We start from the raw sequence: 17,311 nt of genomic DNA on the forward strand, positions 1-17,311 counted from the left end.
CCCGGCTCCGGCAGCTGGCGGCGCGGCTCCGGCGGCTGCAGGCAGAGGCGCGGCGCGGCCCCGGCTCGCCCGGCCCCCTCCCCCCCCCCCGCCCCGCGCTCTGCTGCGTCGCAGCGGCCCTTCCCTCGCCCGGCGGCGGAGCGCGGCGGCGGCGGCGGCAGCGGGCGGCAGAGCGCGGCGACGCTTCCGCCCGCCGCCGCCCGCCGCCGCCCGCCGCCGCCCCCTGCCGGCGCGGAGGGCCGAGGGCGGCGCCCACGCGGGACCCGCGCCGCGGCCGCGGGGGGCGCGGGAGCCCCGCGAAGCCCCGTGCCCGCCCCCGCGGGTGGGTGCGCGGGGGCCGCACCTCCCGGCCGCGGGAAACCCGGTGTCAGGCAGCCCTGCGGCTGCTTGTAGGAGACCTCCTGCGCCGTCGCCCCCGGGCCGGGGCGTTGGTGCCAAAGCACCCCCGCCCCAGTGGTTATGTGTTATTAGTATTGGACATTTATTATTATTCCTTTTGTTATTTATTGTTATTTAAATTTTATTATTTATTATTCGTCTTATTCCTTTTTATTATTCTTTTGCTCTTTAGTAGAATTTAGTATTCTTTTTATTATGTAATTATTTATATTTTACTATTTAGTATTTATTGTTTTATAATTTTTATTTATTATTAGTTATTATTATTCCCCCCCTCTCCTCTTTGCCCTAACCTCCTGCTGGCCCCTTGCACCCTTTGCACTGTCAGAAAACTCTTTTTTCCGTGTCGCGAACCTCAGGGCTCTGATGTGGGGTTGTGACGCAGCATCGCGCCTTGGACTTGGACTTCAGCCGGCCCTGCGCGTCAGGTTGCCGGTACGTTATAGTCCAAAGGTTTTCTGCTAGTTCCCATCGCGGCATGGAAGGGCTTCGGGCTGTTTCCGTGGGCCTGGTAGGTAATATTCATATATTAATCTCGCCGTGACAAATGCAGATTAGCCTGAATCGGAAAAAGCCCACGTCTCCCAGCATAGATCAAGTTGATATTGTCCATTAGTGCAGTATAATACACAACATGATTTTAAAGTGGAAAAATATATTTTTATGGAACAGGTCATGAATTTCTTACAAGCTATGAGGTGAAACCTTGCCCCCATGGGTCTGATGCATTACTGCCGTGCAGCAGTGTGGGACTTGCTGGCCTGGTTTCCTGAAACGTCCTGAAGCTCCTCATGTTCTGCTGCACTGTACAACTCCAGCTGACGGCTTCTGTCTTCAGCTTCTTTTTAATTACGTGTCTCCACATCCCTTTCCTGCACTTCACTGTCACATCGCTGGGGAGGGTTTGGGTCGGGCTTCTCGATTCTGTAATTTGTCCCTGCAGCAGCATGTTGCTGCTCTGAACTTCACGTGTCGCGGCTGCCTTGTCTGCCGTACAAAAAGCAAGTGGCGTTGGCAGGCAAAGCTGCCTCCTGCAGCCCCACGGGCTCCTGCCAGGACGCTGCGCTGGACACGGCAGCTCTTGCTGGGTGGCTTGGGCAGTCAGGCACAGAGGGGCTGAAGCTCCTCTCGCTTAGACTGTACTCACAGCTAAGTGAGCTTGTATTATACAGAGTGAGAATTTACTCTAGCTGTGGTAAGGTGACTGGGTGGGTGAAAAGCAAAAGCAATTTCTGTAGCGACACCTGAATTAGTGCAATGGGGTTTGCACAACGTGCTGGACCTACACACTCCCCTGGGGACTGCAGGGTCTCCTCTCTTCCCCCATGCCTGGCAGGCGTTCCCTTCCCCCGAGCTGGAAGTTTATCAAATTTTAAAAAAACCCCAAACTCAAACATAAGCAAAAATAGTCTTTATACCCAGGCAACAAATACCATCCCCAGCTCTCTGAGAAAACACGGTGGTCCGGCGGTGCTTGGCTGGCATGCCCAAGCAGCGTGCTCGGCCATTGCGCTGCCCCGTGTGCTGCATTTTCAGATATATATCCTGTGTGCTCTGCACTAGCTATGTCTTTTAGCAGCCTGGCAGCAACCTCTAGTATTTCACAGTCCAACTTCTCACCCCTGTGAGATGGATTTTCATTCCTGGACCCTTTGCGCATCATCTGCCTGCAGCATCCCATTGGCTTCCCTGCTCAAAGTCCCCTTGTTCTCCTCCAGTTCCCACCCTGATGGCTCCTTGGGCTTGGCCGCAACATCCTGCGGGAAACAACTCCTAACAGCAGAAGAAAAGAGATTCCTGGTGCCATCTCCGATGTGGAAAGATCTCATAGAACATGTGAAATGCTCGGCCAACAGGTCTTCTTGAATCAGCCTGCTTAGTCAGCTGTGTGCTACAGCTCGGACGCAGAAAAATGTTTCTGACCACACTTGCAGCCGTCCCTGCGTCCGACAGCATGGAAGCACAGAGGAATTTGCCCTGGGCGGTGTGGCTGGGCAGCTGCAGCAGTGCTGGTTCGGTGGGGATGCTTCCCTGGACCGGCACTGCAGGCTCCGGGTCCAGCCTGGCAGCGTGCCAGTGCCACTGGGGGCTACCCCAGCCAGCCCTGCTGTGCTCAGCACCTCACCGGACAGGACATGGGGGTATAAGCAAGTATATAGAGATATATATATTTATATGAAAAAATATAAAAGCAAGTGTGTGTGTATATATATTTTTATATATATTTATATATACTTGCTTGTAGCCCCCAAATATATACTTGCTTTTATATAAAGATATAAGAGATGAAGCAGCTCTGGACTCAGAGCAGGCAGGGGGACACGCTGCCTGCGTGAGGTGATGGAACCTTGGGGAATGGCTTCCCAAGCTTGCCTGGGCCCATGGCGTGCGGTCGGCAAAACGTTGACAGTTCGTATATCCCGCTTGTGAGCTGGGAATAGTTGTTTTCAAAGCCAATGTGGAAAGGGTGTGTATGTCTGAGTTCAAATTGTTAACCTGTAATTATGCTAAAAACATTCAAGTTTAAACAGATAATATTCAGGGTACTGACTAGAGAGAAGAAGGAATTAAAGGCAAGCGCTGGCACAGGAATTCGACACCAACTCCTGGAAAATAGACACTACTGCTTTACAAATGACCACTGGAAAAAAGATCATGCAAGTAATGTGTTCAGAGCAATTACCATTCCCGTGTAGTATACTGCAGGGAAATCCTTGAGCAGAGAGAGCATGATTTTTCTAAGCTCTTAGAAGCAGGAATTAAGTTCAACATGTGAAAGAGCTCTTAGTACACTAGCAATTCGCTAATTCACAGCCATGACTAAGACATCCATTGTGAATTAATTAATCCTTGCAAATTAGGAAGTGAATAAACATTAAAAAATCCAAGTTATTTCACTGGGAAAAAAAAAGGTAGTTAGAAAGGCAAGTACTCAGGTGCTTTGCTCAGGAGGGACAGACAGCTGAATGGGATCCTAGGGGTTTTTGCTGCTGGTTTGAGGCCCAGGGAGCCCTGCAGCTCAGCTTCAGCTCCTCTAATCACCGTCCAACACTGACAAATGGTAAAAGTGGCGAAAAATAATATGTCATCCTGTGAAATTAATCCTCCTTCAAGCAGCTCTGTTTTGCTCACTGCTTTTCTTTGACCATACCTTACGCAGAGCCGCTATGCCCCACGTGGGATGCCAGGTCCTGCATGGCAGCAGGTAGCTCTCCAGGGCCAGCCTCCCTCGGCTCTCCTTGAGGCAAGAGCAAGTGGAGGCAGGGAGGCTGCCGAGAGCACCACGGGCTCCTGCAGTTCAGCCAAAAACCAGGCTGGGCCAATGCGTCCCTGCAAGAGCATCACGCTTGCAGGATGTCATTCACGCCAGGCTGGCTTCCTTCAGAGAGCGGCGACTCAACTGCCTCTCAAAGACGATTTTAAAGTAGGTCCCCAGCAGCCCCGAGGGTCTCTGTCCCACCCCATCCCCAGGGATCAAGGCTTATTTCTTAATCCCTCTGGTGCACCCTTCTCTTCCTCAGTACTTCACGCAGGGGAAGTAACTCATCGCCTGGTTTATCTTTTATCTTTTCCAGGGCTGTAATGCAGTAGGACACACGTGCCCTTTCCCTTTGGAGGGTGTTTCCTCCTCTCCCCCACTACTCTGCTGCAGGGGCAGGTCCTGGGTGCCTCTTGTCATGTCCCGCACGGCGTCCCCCCAGGTCTTGCAGCCTGCCACACGCTTTTGGATGTCCCTGCCCATAGCCCAAATGGGCACAATCCCAAGCAAGGTAAATATCACTCCTACAAAAAGCCCCACACCGAATTTTACTGGCAGTGGTGCACGTGAGAGCTCCCCAGCACGAGCCCCATTTGCACAGAGCCCAAACCATCATAGGAAAGTGGGGCAGGGAGCACAGAGGCAGAAATAACTGCCCGTACCTCAGGCATGTCACCACCTCGCCATGGGATGGGATGGAGGTGTTCCTCTGCCACCTACATGGCCATCTCAATAGGCACGACACAGACCATTTGAAAAAATAATCTGGGTCTTCTTGCCAGCTGCCTTGAGAAATGCACAAAGAAGAAAGAACATAACCAACATCCAGTTTATGTTTTAATTGGGCATGGGCATGCATTGGTGTGATTCACAGACCAGAGCCCGGGTTCCTGGTCCCTGACAAAGTGTTTCAGGGAAAAGGCTTTGGGGAGGAAATATTAGGAGTAGGGACGACTGCAGTTATGCTGAATATCTTCTACTTAAAGTTTGGAAGAATAAGAATCCTGAGTCTTTCCATGGACTTTGGACCAAGCTGAAGTGGCTGAATTTAATCACCCAGGTTTCACAAGTGCCTGTGACTGTTCCCGAAACCGTGTTTCACCCATTACTGGCTGGGGATGTTCACTGCAGACTCTCAAAGCTTTTCGCAAAGAAACATCTCTGGGTGAGCATTTTGTTACCTTTCAGTTCATTCAATTAATACATAATGAGCAAACTCACACCCCCCAAAACCTATTTACAGTAGAAAGCACAAATAAATGTAATTTTCATCCATACCAGTTGTGGTTTTTTTTTTTCTCACAGGGATGCTATGATTTATCCTCAATTCAAGGTTCCATTTCAGAATTAAAACACATTTTTAAAATATTATTGCAAATCACAAGAACTAAGGGTAGCATGTAAAGATTGTCAGAAAAGAAAAACAATTGCCAGAAGAATCGTAGGAAAAAAATCTGTTGCAAATTCCTTTCCTGGACAGCAAGAAGGGCAGTATGTCATTCCGCAGAACCATGTCCTTTTAATAAACTTTTTATTACTGTGGAACAATTGAAAGTTATCTATAAAGCGCAGCATCCATTCCAGCAAGAATCTACTACTAAAGCCAAAACCACATTCCCATCAGTGTGGTAAACATGAAAGGAAATAACAGAAGTTGCCCTGAAAAACAGCACCATAGAAGAATGTATTTCCTGAGTTTAAAAAAAGAAAAGGCAAAAAAACAGTCAAATGCATCCATTAATTCAATAGAACTGGAAGCAAATACATCTATGAATCCCAAATCATGCAGGAAAGACACGAGGCTGTGAACACTGGTGAAACAATTAAAAAGGATGTTCCATATATTGGCAGGAGCCTTTAGTTTTCATCCTTTTAACGCCTGTACTGTAAGCAATGGTAGAAGACAGCCTAGGTCCAGGTGCCCCCCAGGTGGGCAGCCCACGCGGGTGCTCTCAGTGGGCGATGTTTTGCTCCGCTGGTCACCCAACATGCCTGAATGACCATCATCCCCGCGAGCCAGCCTCGCTGCACGTGTCCGTGCAAGGGCTAGCTGCCACGTAAAAATTTCACAAGGCTTTGGGAGAAGAGAGGCTGAGCTACCGCAGAGGTACCGCAGGAACTTTCTCTACCAACCTGAATTTACCCACCAATCTTTCTGAAAGGACTGCTTTTCTTCTATTATTTCTCAGCACTTTTATCCTCCCACTTTTACTGAATCAATTCTAAAATAGAAAACTATTGAAGGAGAAAGGTTTTTCTTGGTTGTGCTGGTAAGTTAAAGCTGAAAGCCAGGGAAGGGGAACTGGAAGCCAATTGCTCATCCTCTGGGGAGCTGGCTTCTTTTAGTGACGCTTCCTCAGGCTCAGCACTACCAAAACAACTGGGGGGGGGTTTCAGATGCTTTCCCTGTTCTTTTATGTTTTAAAGACATTATGAGCCAAGTTTACTAACTCGGTTCGTATTTAAGTAGCGCCCGTTAAGCTTTGAAGCCCGCACCCTCTGGATAACACTGCTACGCACTTACTTAGCGCTTTACCCCTTCAAAGGACTTTGCAGAAACTAATTAGCTCTTACAGCAGAAAACTGCTGCAGTGAACGGCATGGGTTTAGTGCTGCTGTTCAGCTGGATTCGGTCTCAGCTGGTATGGGGCTGAGTTAACGCAGGAGCCATTGCCATGTCGCTTGAGACTTAAATCTACGTCAAGCCACTCCAGCAAATACATGCAGGGACCTTCCCTGAGACTCTCCAAAGCTTTTCTGTGCCTCTCCTCCTCCTCCTCTTCCTCCTGATGTGATCCCTGGCTCCCGAGGAGGAGGGCACTCTGAAGCTCTGCCTGTCCCTACCTTCAAAGTCAGGCACTAGTTTGGGGAAGTGCTGAGCCCCTTTCCCCCAGCTCACCGGGATTCACCTTTGAAAGAGAGTTCATTTACGTTCTACGGTGAAATCTGTATCTTCTGAAAATCTTCTGTGTGCAGGTGTGCAAGTGAGTCGCTGTCTGCATGTGTGTATATGTATGCACCAGGAACGGGGAGACGGGAGGAAACATCACCTTCGAAACACAACAAAACATCCAGCTGATCACAGGTATTCTTCTGGAAAACTCCTTGGGGAGCTCACATGTGTCGTGGCCTCTTTCGCTTTTTGACAGAGCGAACCCGGGCACAGCTCCTAATCTTAAAAATAGACAAGAAAGAAACAAAGGGTTATGACAGTGGGGTTTTTGTTATTATTTTTACATGCCTCATTATGGAGAAGCTGAAACAAGTGCAAGCTCTGCTTTTCCCCTTCACAGACCAGCCCATGGAGGATCACCCACCTTCTCGTGGCTCCTGGCTGCTCTTCATCCCATCAGGGCTCTGGTCTTCCTTCCACCGAGCGACTGTGCCCCAAGAGCTAGCAGGACTTCCTACACCCTTTGGTTCCTCCAGTGGAATAAGAAATCCTCACCCCTATAAAAAAGGACAGTCTCCTAGATATATTTGAAGAGGGAAAAAAATTAAAGAAATTAAAGAAGAGAGAGATGGTTAAAACCGGACAGTATTTATAAAACAAAAAGCAGTATAAAACTTTTTGCTTTAATCGGTAAAAAATCTAGATATAAAAATACGGATACAAAAAAATTCTCTTAGAGAGCAGGATGTGATTTTATGTACAATCCAGGACGGACTTGGCTCACAAAGACCAGACACCCTGCGGCTCATGCCCTCCCATCCTAAACCCTTGTGTTTTCTGCTGTCCCAGCAGCAGCCGGGGTGTGCCGCGACTGAACCAGCAAGCGCAAAAAACCCAAGCGAGTGTTTCCCCACTTCCTCGGGTGCTGCAATCCCAGCCCTGCAGCACGTAGGAAATGCTGCTGCTAAGCCCGGTGCCCGCCGGGCCGTCCTGCTGCCCCCGCAGCAGCAGCCCACCTGCCCACCGCCCAGGACAACGTGCTGGCAGGAGGGCTGCAAGTCGCCCTCCCTGCAGAGCGTTAATGGTGACCGGCCTCGTTGCCTCGTTCGTGCTGACAAGGTATTTTGTGTCAGGGGGTCAGGATGTGGTGTCAGTACACATACACACACGTACTATAAAAAGAAAGCTGCTATTGGCACGTGGCCAAGCCGGGACGAAAGCCGCATTTACTCACAGTCACAGAAGAGAGATCTGTCTCACAAAGGTGAAACTTAACCCAGATCCTTCTGCGGCCTTGGGAACCGAGAAGCTAAGAAGAAACAGGCTGTGCGGGATGTGCAGGGGCTGGAATGCGGGATGTGCAGGGGTTGAGATACGGGGTGTGCAGGGGCTGGGTATGGGGTGCTGAGCCCCGGGTTCTGATGTTCGGGGAGCCAGGCAACCATGTTGCTGTGAAAGTGAAGCTTACTGAATAAACCAAGCACTTGCTGCATTATAGATGAGGCTTCTTATCAGGTGACATCTGGTAACATCACACACACAGAGGGCGTGAGAAAGCCCAGAGCTGCCCTCCTGAATGAAACAGCTCCTGGGATGCCCCATGAGGAAAGTTCAAGAACCCCCGTGAATGCTCCCTCGAAGCCCCCTACACCCTCTCCACCAAGCTTGGCTCTTCCCCCTCATACCACCACTTCGGCACAGGCAAGGAGCTAACCCTTATCAGCCTGTCACCACCCACACAGCTTATCAGATTTTTTTTCTTCCTATAAAGTGCTCTTCACCTAGGAGCGGTGTTGCAAGCAGCAGCTTTCTGGCTGCAAAGCAGCAGATAAGACTTCCTCCGGGGCTGGGAGCACTGCTAACCCGCCAAGCGGGAGACGGCTTGAGCAATGGCAGGAGCATCAGCTGATCCTTAACACAAAGGCTGGATGGGGGTGTGTGAAAGAAAAGCAGAGAATTACTCAGCTGGTACCAGCCTTGTAATTATTTCCTATCCCAGGAGTCCACTCCCGAAGATGGCAGAGCCAGCTGGTACTGAGGAAGCTGAGCTGGGGCTAGCGAGGTTTGGTGCACTCGGTAAAGGAGCTGGATCAAGAGATGTCAACAGAATTTCCAGAAGATGTCCAATGCTACTTCTGGAGCTGGACTTCCTCTATGATGAAAATACTGCATGTAGCCCTGTCCAATGCTACATATGTCCTCGCTCTCTCCACCTGTAAATGTCTTTGGAGCAGGTGAACCTCCAGCTGTGCGCCTACCCCTGTCTACACCATGGTGAATTGCATAGGACATTGCCTTGACAGGCCACCACTTGACCACAGACATCAAGACTAATCTGCCAGATCCCCTCTGCCTTTTCGCCGCTTGGCACACAACTCTCGCCCAGCCACAAACCCCATCACCTCCCAGCCCTCAGCCAAAACCAGTGACCTGGTACAGACAGTGTCACCCCAGCCCCAAGGATATAACCGATACAGCCTTCCAGCGCAAAGCAGGTCTGGAGCAGCCTTCCCCAGCACAGCCGCAGCTCCCCTCGCTGCAAGCTCTGATGGTGCTTTTGGTCCCGTGTCCCATTGTGGATGGCATCTGCTGCATCGGGGCTGTGCTCTTGTCCGACTCTCCTTGTAACAGCAAATGACTGCAAATGCTCTTCTCCGCACCCCAAGCACAGACATATCATCCTTTGCTCTTCTGCCCCAGCTTATTTCCAGCGCTATCCTGTTCTGGCCAGGCTGCGGAACACGTGGTCCCCCTGCAGACCCTGCTGCACCAGCGTGAGATGCGACATGGCGGGTACAACGTCGCAAACTGAGGCCAGTCTGGAGACGTAGCCCTGGTCCCCCCAGGCAATCCAGCAGTGAGTAATCTCTGAGCGGCTGTGGTTTACGTGCCTGCGCGCCGGGAGCCAGCCTGCCTGCCCAGGCACTGCCTGCCCCCTCCAGACCCGGTGCATCCAGTCACCACGCCGGCATGTCCTGCTACTCCTCACATTCCTCTCTTGCTGTAACATTTTGGGAGCAAACCACCCCAGGGCGACACAGGGCTTCAGGACAGGCTGCTTGGGATTTACAGCTATCGAGAAACCTCCAGATTTAAACCTTTTAAAGGAGAGCTTTACCCCTCATTTTTAAGACTCAACCTTGAACCAGAACTGACCTGAAAAACCCAGACAAAAACCTCTTTATTCATAATGACTAAAGCCCCTGTAAAAACAGCCTCTCCTCAGTGAGTGTTTGCTTATGGCAAGGCGGGTCTGGAGCCCGTCCCCGAGGGAGGGAGCGCAGGGTGCGGAGGGTGCGCTGAGGTTGCACATCAGGGCCGACCCGCTCCCCGTGCCGGCAGCGGCTGCTGCCCCCCCTTACCCTGCCCGCTGCCTGCCTGCTCCTGCAGCTCCTGAACCCGCACTTTGCTCCTCGCTTCACAAACCCCATGCCACTGCGTGTGCCAAAGGCAAAGCCCCTGTGATAAAAGCAGACCCAGCAAAACCACACACAGCTGGGAGGGCTGGAGGGGGCAGGACACCCTGAGCATCCCCTCTGGCGCCTGGCTGCCTGCCCACCGGCACCTCCTGAGGGCCAGGGACCCAGGCTCGCACACCCAGCCAGCAGAGACGCCTCAGAATAGGGACAAGCAATCGCTTAACTGGGGAAAAATCCAGTCCAGATGTGTCCCCAGCCTGGACAGACGCAGGGATGGAGTGGTCCTGCCATGAGCCCACATGCAGCAGACCAGGCAGCTCTCAGGACAACCAGCTCATCTCTCCTCCCACTCTCCTCCCACTCTCCCATGGCAATTCCATCCCTGCAAAAGGCTCAGCCACATTAATGAGGCTGTTTCGTTAGCTGGCCAGGGGCCTGGATTGGACTCAGGGGCCACCCCAGTGCTGCACAAGCCTTCTGGTTAGTCCTGCCAGGTTGGGAACTGGTGTCCAGAGCATCGCCCTGAGTTGCAGGAGGCAGGAGGGACCAGACTGGGTGGACGTGCAGGTCTCTGGTGACATACAGCATCCTTCCTGCAGCATGGGGATCCTCAGCCTGGCTGAAATGGCTCCTGCTTCCCAGCTGCCATGCAGGGAGGGCTCTGCTGATGGCAGAAACATGGGGGACACCCACAGCAGGGGTTTGGGCTGCTCGCCCCAGCACTTGACCTCCAAAGAAGCAACACAGCTCCATCTCACCAGGCTTTCCCCTCCAGCCCCACGCAGGGAAGAGGCACAGCTGCCCCAGCCGGCAGGAGCGGCTCTGCCCTGCCCAGAGTCCAGGGAAAACGGATCAGGACAGAGATGAGGCCAAAAAAAACTTGGAGGAATTAGAGGAATAATCACGGAGCTCCTCAGCTTTAACGGCAAACCAGAATTAGTTACTTTCTTATGGGAATTTTCTTGGCTCTGCTCCCTTTTCTCTACTTCTCACTTTTTTCCTATCATCTAAACTAAAATATTACCAGCTCTCATGGCAAAAACTTACTTTAAATCATTTTATTTTACCAGCCAGAGAGAAGGAGGAGAGGGTGAACAAAAGGTTCACAGAGAATACTTTCTTCTCTCAGTATTTTTGCTTTCCACTAAAAAAATCTTCTTTCCTCCAAAGCAGTTTCACAAGGATCTTTCATCTGGTCCTAATCAATAGAGTTGGGTTTTTTTATTATTATTATCTTGGCAGAACCTCTTATTAAAAAGCTTAATTAAATATGTGTTCAAAGATGCTGTGTCTTGCCACATCCTTGCTGTCCCGTAGTTGCTCCTCTCCCGCTGCCTTGGCCGGCGGGAGGTCGCTGTGCCTTGGCCAGTGCGTGTGGGACAGCCCAGCCCAGCCGCCCGGCAGGTACCTGCCCTCCATCTCCTCTGCTGCCTGACACCACGGAGCAGCCAGGTCCCGCGCAGCTGGACCAGCTGAGACCATTTAGCACCTCGAGAAAGATGGTCCTTGGCCAAAGTGCTGCATTGGATGCCCCAGAGGGAGCAGTCGGGGGGCGAGGAGAAGAAACCCTGCTCGCAGCCCTGGGGACGCGGTGAAATTCCCTTGTCCTGCGGCCCCTGGCTGCCCTGAACCCCTCCCCGGCAGGGCTGGGGGCCGCTGACCATTTCTCTGCTGGTTATTAGATTGTTCACGGCTCTCAGGTTTGTTTGAATAAGCCCTTTTGTTCACGAGCGCTTTCCCACGTCCCTTCGTTCGCTAGGCAGTCGCGTGTCCCGAGTCAAAGAGGAGCCCTGGCTGCCAATCCCCAAAGAAAGTTTTCTTCGGAGCAAGACATCTGCGTCGGAGGGAACCTGCCAACATCTGCCACACTTTCCCCCTTTTCAAGAGCCTTTCTTTCCCTCTTAAAAAGTGCAGGAACAGATGTTAAAAGTTGTTTTCTTTCTCCAGGGTGTGAAATGTAGACAAATAGCAAAAAAGAAAACTCCAAGCAGCCCTGACCCCTTTCTCTTTCCTTTTTTTTTTGGAAAGCCCAGGAAAAAAGGGAGGCTTTGTTTATGAAGGAGAATCCCCTTTTCAGTGAAACCTGGCAGTGGGCAATGCAAAAGGAAAGCAGGAATTTGCAGAAAGCTCCCTTTAATGCTCATTTGCATTGGCCTGTTGGGTCCCTACAATCCCCGGCACAGATGTCAGCCTTCCCCCAAAGCCAGGGCCGCTCTCCCGCCCGCATGCCCTGTGCCTCCAAAATAAAGGCCTTTGCCCTGACTGAGAGGTGTAAAATAACTGTTTACAGCAAAAGCTGCTCTTCTTTTTCACTGCGGTGCTGTCTTACAAATGAACCTTGAAATGAGCTCACCCGGAGCAGATGCCAGCGGGCAAGCCAAGGGTCTCACCCCGCCAAGGCTGGAGGCTCAGCTGCGCTGCGTGGGCTGGGCACGGACCCTGGCTGGGTGCCAGGGGCCACTGCACTGTTCTTGGCCCCCCCATCACACCCATCCGCCCCCGGTACCCACCACCTCGTCACCAGCACCCCCCTGCCTGCTTGCTTCGTGGAAGCCGCTTTGCAGGGGAAGCCTGTGTGTGACCCTCTCGCAGAGCATCCCCCTTGCCCGGGAGCTCAGTGGCACCTCGCAGGGCAAGGAAAGCGGGAGGGAGGGTAAGGCAGAAGCAGCAAGTCCAGGCCAAGGAGGAAAGGGAGGACAAGGGAGGAGATGCTACCACCACAGAGACCGGAGAGACCTTTCCTGGTGGCGCTGGGGCTGGCCAGCCCCTGGGCCACTAACACGGGGGGCACACACAGCACCTTGCAGGCATGCCTGGCCAGGGAGGGATGCCAGTGGGCACTGGACAAGTTTTTAGGCAATTCTGCATTTGCTGACACCTCTGTCATGCTCAGTTGGGCCAGCAGCCAAGATGGTCTCAGGCTTCCCCCTGCTGCCCTGATCGCCTTGGGAAGGTGCCTCTTTCCACACAAGGTGCTGGTGGAGGGGTGTTTGGGGACGGGACGGGACTGCTCCTCTTCCCCACCCACTGTCCGAGCCAAACCCAGGTAGAAGCTGTGTGCCCAGGTGACGGGCAGGCGCTTCCAGCCTCAAGCACCCTAGCAAACTGCCCAGAGCCAGGGGTGTGCCTGCTCTGTGCCCCCCTACCCATGTGCAGGGCAGAGCCCCACCCCAGCCCACCCACTGCATCTTCCACACCGAGCTGCTGGAGTTGTGTGGCGATATGGATGCCTCAGCTATGCCTTTTATAAACACCGGCAACACTCCACTTCCCTGGGTGGGCTGGAAAAAGCTTGAAAAACCAAGGGAATCTTCACTTGTGAGCAGCCAGGGCTGGCTGACGTGAGGGGCTCCCGCACAGGGCGGTGGGACCTCCTTTCGCTGTCTGTGCGGGGGATGCACCTGAGATAAGGAGCCCATCCCTGCTCCCTTTACCTGGCACAAAGAACAAGTTATTAACCTTCCCCTCCCAAACCCTCCTCTCCCAGCGCAACAACCACACAAGCCTGTCTCGGGCCCTTGCCAAGTAGGGCACTTATAAAACTGGGTAACTGCACCCCAGCTCTGCATTTGACTGACAAACAACCTCAGCCTGCAAGATACCATGTCTGGAGACATGTCTTCATGATGAGCCCAGGCAGCAGGGCGTACAGACATGCTGCAAGTATGTTTGCAATTACACACAGGCAAACACACACCCATGTGGCGTTTAAGCAAGGGACGCGATGTCCTCGCTTTTATCGCTGGGGTACATCCCCACCCACGGCTGGAGGGCGGGGGAGAGGGCTCTGCAGCCACCGCGCTACGCCGGGTGCTGGGAAATCCCACTGGTGGGTCGGGATGGCTTGCGGTGCTTCTGAACCGCTGCGGCCTCTTCCTCTCCATTTCAATAAGGTGACACATTCGACACCAACCCAAAGGGCTTCACCTGCGGGACTCAACAGCACACTGCCAAATCCTGCTCATTAGCAAAGCGACCGTCAGAAAGCAAAAGCATGGTCATGAAAAACACCTTCATACTCCCCCCCAGACCAGGCAGAAGTGAGGAAGCATAAAAGTGCATTCTCATCCTGTGCCAAGTCTCCGCCAAAGGCCTGTCTGCTTCTGCACTAGCATTTCAGAAGAGCGAACAGAAAAACACCCTTCCGCCCAAAGCCACCCAAGCCTCCTTGCAGCACGGGGGAAAAAAATCATAGTAAAAATCCCACAGAACTAACTCACCTCTACGTTCATTTGCATCTACAATCGCCTATAAGTTTAATATTAAATTCTACACAGCAGCCAAAAACTAGAAGAGTTGTGTATTTTCCTACATCCAGCCACGTGCAACGGAGAATTCACGTTCCCAAGAGGTAAATACAGTTCCTGTGTTTTCCCTAGAGGATTTCTGTGATGGAAACAATGTTCCTACAGGCGTCTGCTGTCAACAGTTTTTAATCGATCATCATTACCTTGTAATAATAATTCCTGGGAGCAGGAACTCCTAGCTCAAGTACTCTATTATTAAATTAAGAGGCAGCTTCAAAGATGTAAAATGGTTGCGGCTTGGGTTAGCAGGTAAAAAGAGGCATTGCTTCAAGGAGATAGAGGGGAAGAAAGATGGGTAGAAGGCATTTTCCCAGGTGTAACTCAACCGCTTCCCGGCTATTGTTTCCCTCCCTGGGAATCTGTGCAAATTGAGCGAGGAGCCATGCAAGCTGCTCAGAGCGCGCTCATTTTCCTTCCCTTCTTCCCTAACAAAAGATCCCTCCAAAGCCCGGCGTCGGAGGCTGGACATCTGTCGCCGTTTGGGGGGGCCGGCGTGGTCATTGAAAAGAAGCAGTGTCCTGTCAGTTTTGATTGATGGCCACAAACCTCCGGGCTCGACCCCTCGTGTGGGAAAAGAAGTCCCGCCAAGGAAAGTCCCCTTTCACATGCTAATTCTGGGTTATAAATACAGCAGAGGAGCAGCGGAGCAGCAAAGAGCCCATCGGGAAAGGGAGCGACCCACTGCCCGAGTGCCTCCTTCCCATCCCCATCCTCCCGGCGCCTGGGACGGGCAAGCTGGATTAGAATGACTGCCGCAGCCACTGCTGGCGGCACCCACAAGCTCGCCAGCACCAAGGAGGAGAGGAAGGTAGGTCCCCTCCGCGCTGCTGCACCCATGCGTGCCCGACGGCAGCCCCCCGTGTGGCACATGAATGATGAGTGCCGGGGCTATGGGCAGTGCTTCTGGGAAAGAGAAAGGGGACTTTTTTCCTCGTTATAAAGATGCTTTCTCTGAATTTAAGCCATGTGGCTGGTTTTTCTGCTTTTCTCTGCCTTAGAAAGGCTTCTCTCTGTTTCATTTGGGTAAACTCTGACTAAAATGAGTGGAAGTGGGAGAATTGAGACCTGATACCGTCTAAGGGACAGGCCGTGATGGGAGCTGGAGATGGCACACTCTCCATCCGTATCTTGTCCCTGCTGAGCATCGTGTCACCCTGCGCTGGCTTCACGCAGAGGGTGGGGCTCTCTGCCCTCGCTGAACTGCAGCAGGGAGAGGAAGTAAAAAAATCAATTGCAATTTTTCCTCCTCCTTTTCTTTTCCCTGCCAGTTAAGGAAACCCCTCATTGAGCGGAAGCGAAGGGAAAGGATTAATAACTGCTTGGACCAGCTGAAGGAGACTGTCGTTGGCGCGTTTCATCTGGATGTAAGTGCTCATTTTTACGCAGCTTTTTGTCCTTTTGCTGGTGGGGGATCGGATTTTGGGGGGTGCGTCCCTCTCTTTTGAGAAACTGGGCATTGTACAAACCCTTCATTGCCTCTAACTGCTGCACTCTTTCCTTATCAGCAGTCTAAACTGGAAAAAGCAGACATCCTCGAAATGACGGTAAAGCACCTCCAGAACATCCAGAGCAGCAAGCTGATGGGTGAGTGCCTGCTCGGGGCAGGAGAGTGCCAGCAGGTTTAATGCGCTGGCAGCTTGACAAAAGCATCTTTCAAACCTGTTGAGGCCCGGCCTGCTGCTCGGGTTTGGCTGTCTCCACTAGATGGGGAGATGGAGCTGGGCACTGGTTAACTCACGGAAGGTTTTTTTTCCTTCCAGAGCCGCTTTCTGCTTTTTGGTGTAGTTTTGCCCTTGGCAGTGGGCAGCAGGACGCGGGGGCTGGCTGCCGGGGCGGCTCGCACCCTGCATCACCTTCCCCCTGAGCTCTGCAAACGATTCACCTTATAGTAAAGCCCAGTTGGCTTCAGCAACGAGCCCCCCCAGCGCCTGTGCGCACGGGAAACCTGGTGAATGCTTTTAAGCAGGAACACACCGGGCAGCTTTTACCCACTCACCAACTCCCCTTGTCTCCTCTCCAACGCAGCCGACTCCAAAGTGGGTCTGGAAGCCCAGCAGAGGTACAGCACCGGGTACATTCAGTGCATGCACGAGGTGCACAACCTCCTCCTCACCTGCAAGTGGATGGACAAGACCCTCGGGGCGCGCCTGCTAAACCACCTGCTGAAATCCTTACCCAGGTCTGGCGAAGACACCTGCAAAGCGGCGTTAAGGTCTTCAAGCCCATCTCAGCAGCCTCTCCTGATGCCAAAAAGCCCCCTGAGCCCGAAGGGGAGCACTCGGGGCACAAACCCATCATCACAGGAGCGCTTCTACCCCGCGGAGAACAAGCAGGCTTCGAAAAATTCCTTCCAGCTGCCATCGCTGTCGGTTTTCAGCCAGGTTGATGCTGCACCTCCCAGACAGGTCCTGCAGCCAAATTTTTCCCATAACAACCCTAGAATGGGGTCATTAGATATGTGGAGACCGTGGTAAAGTGCGTTTTAAAATGTTTATCCTAACCTTAGACACTCTTACATATGTATCTTATAGATATGTTTCTTTAAAACACTTGTGGAGCAAGTCAGTTCCTGTAGGTGTACTAAAGACCAGGGTACTTCAAGCCGAAGTAAACCTATGTGTAGCCTGCATTGTAGAAGGCTGCTATTATTTTTTATTTATTTAATACATCTAAATTATTGTATAGAATCCTCTCATGCTCTTTAGTGTATATTAATTATATAGCTTTCTTGTCTTAAATTCTTAAAATAATTAACTTTCTATTAATAAAAATACAAGACAACAAGCAACGACCCTCTCTGGCATCAAGCTTACCTCTCAGATCTCACATAAGCCACTGAGATCACTTCGTTGGATAAAGGGGTAAACGGCCGATCTCTTCTGCTTTTTATTTTTATTATTATCCCTGTGCAGCTGTAGGAGATTCCAGTTCTGATTCCTGTAAAAATGCTGCAGTGATTAGGAAAAAAGAGAGAAAGGGAGAGACTTGGTTTGGACTTTTTAGGCTGTTTAGAAATGCTCTCTGGATTGCTCAC

The 17,311-nt window shown here is 51.9% G+C and overlaps 1 protein-coding gene across 1 annotated transcript; it reads left to right on the forward strand.

Moving 5' to 3' along the window:
- Window positions 1–15,022: 15,022 nt before the first annotated feature.
- LOC127020352 (transcription cofactor HES-6-like) lies at window positions 15,023–16,751 on the forward strand. The gene is made up of 4 exons (XM_050902867.1): window positions 15,023–15,085; window positions 15,546–15,641; window positions 15,783–15,861; window positions 16,303–16,751. Exons 1-4 carry the CDS (start codon window positions 15,023–15,025, stop codon window positions 16,749–16,751), a joined length of 687 nt encoding a protein of 228 aa, XP_050758824.1.
- The last annotated feature ends 560 nt before the right edge of the window (window positions 16,752–17,311 follow it).

This window comes from Gymnogyps californianus, chromosome 10 (genome assembly GCF_018139145.2).
Source record: "Gymnogyps californianus isolate 813 chromosome 10, ASM1813914v2, whole genome shotgun sequence".
NCBI lineage: Eukaryota > Metazoa > Chordata > Aves > Accipitriformes > Cathartidae > Gymnogyps > Gymnogyps californianus.

What these genes read in the sequence shown, in the direction of transcription:
- LOC127020352 (XM_050902867.1), top strand. Translation starts at nt 15,023, where the DNA reads ATGACTGCCGCAGCCACTGCTGGCGGCACCCACAAGCTCGCCAGCACC. An exon ending in GCACCAAGGAGGAGAGGAAG is followed by an intron (nt 15,086 to 15,545) that starts GTAGGTCCCCTC and finishes TTTCCCTGCCAG; the next exon opens with TTAAGGAAACCCCTCATTGA. An exon ending in TTGGCGCGTTTCATCTGGAT is followed by an intron (nt 15,642 to 15,782) that starts GTAAGTGCTCAT and finishes TTTCCTTATCAG; the next exon opens with CAGTCTAAACTGGAAAAAGC.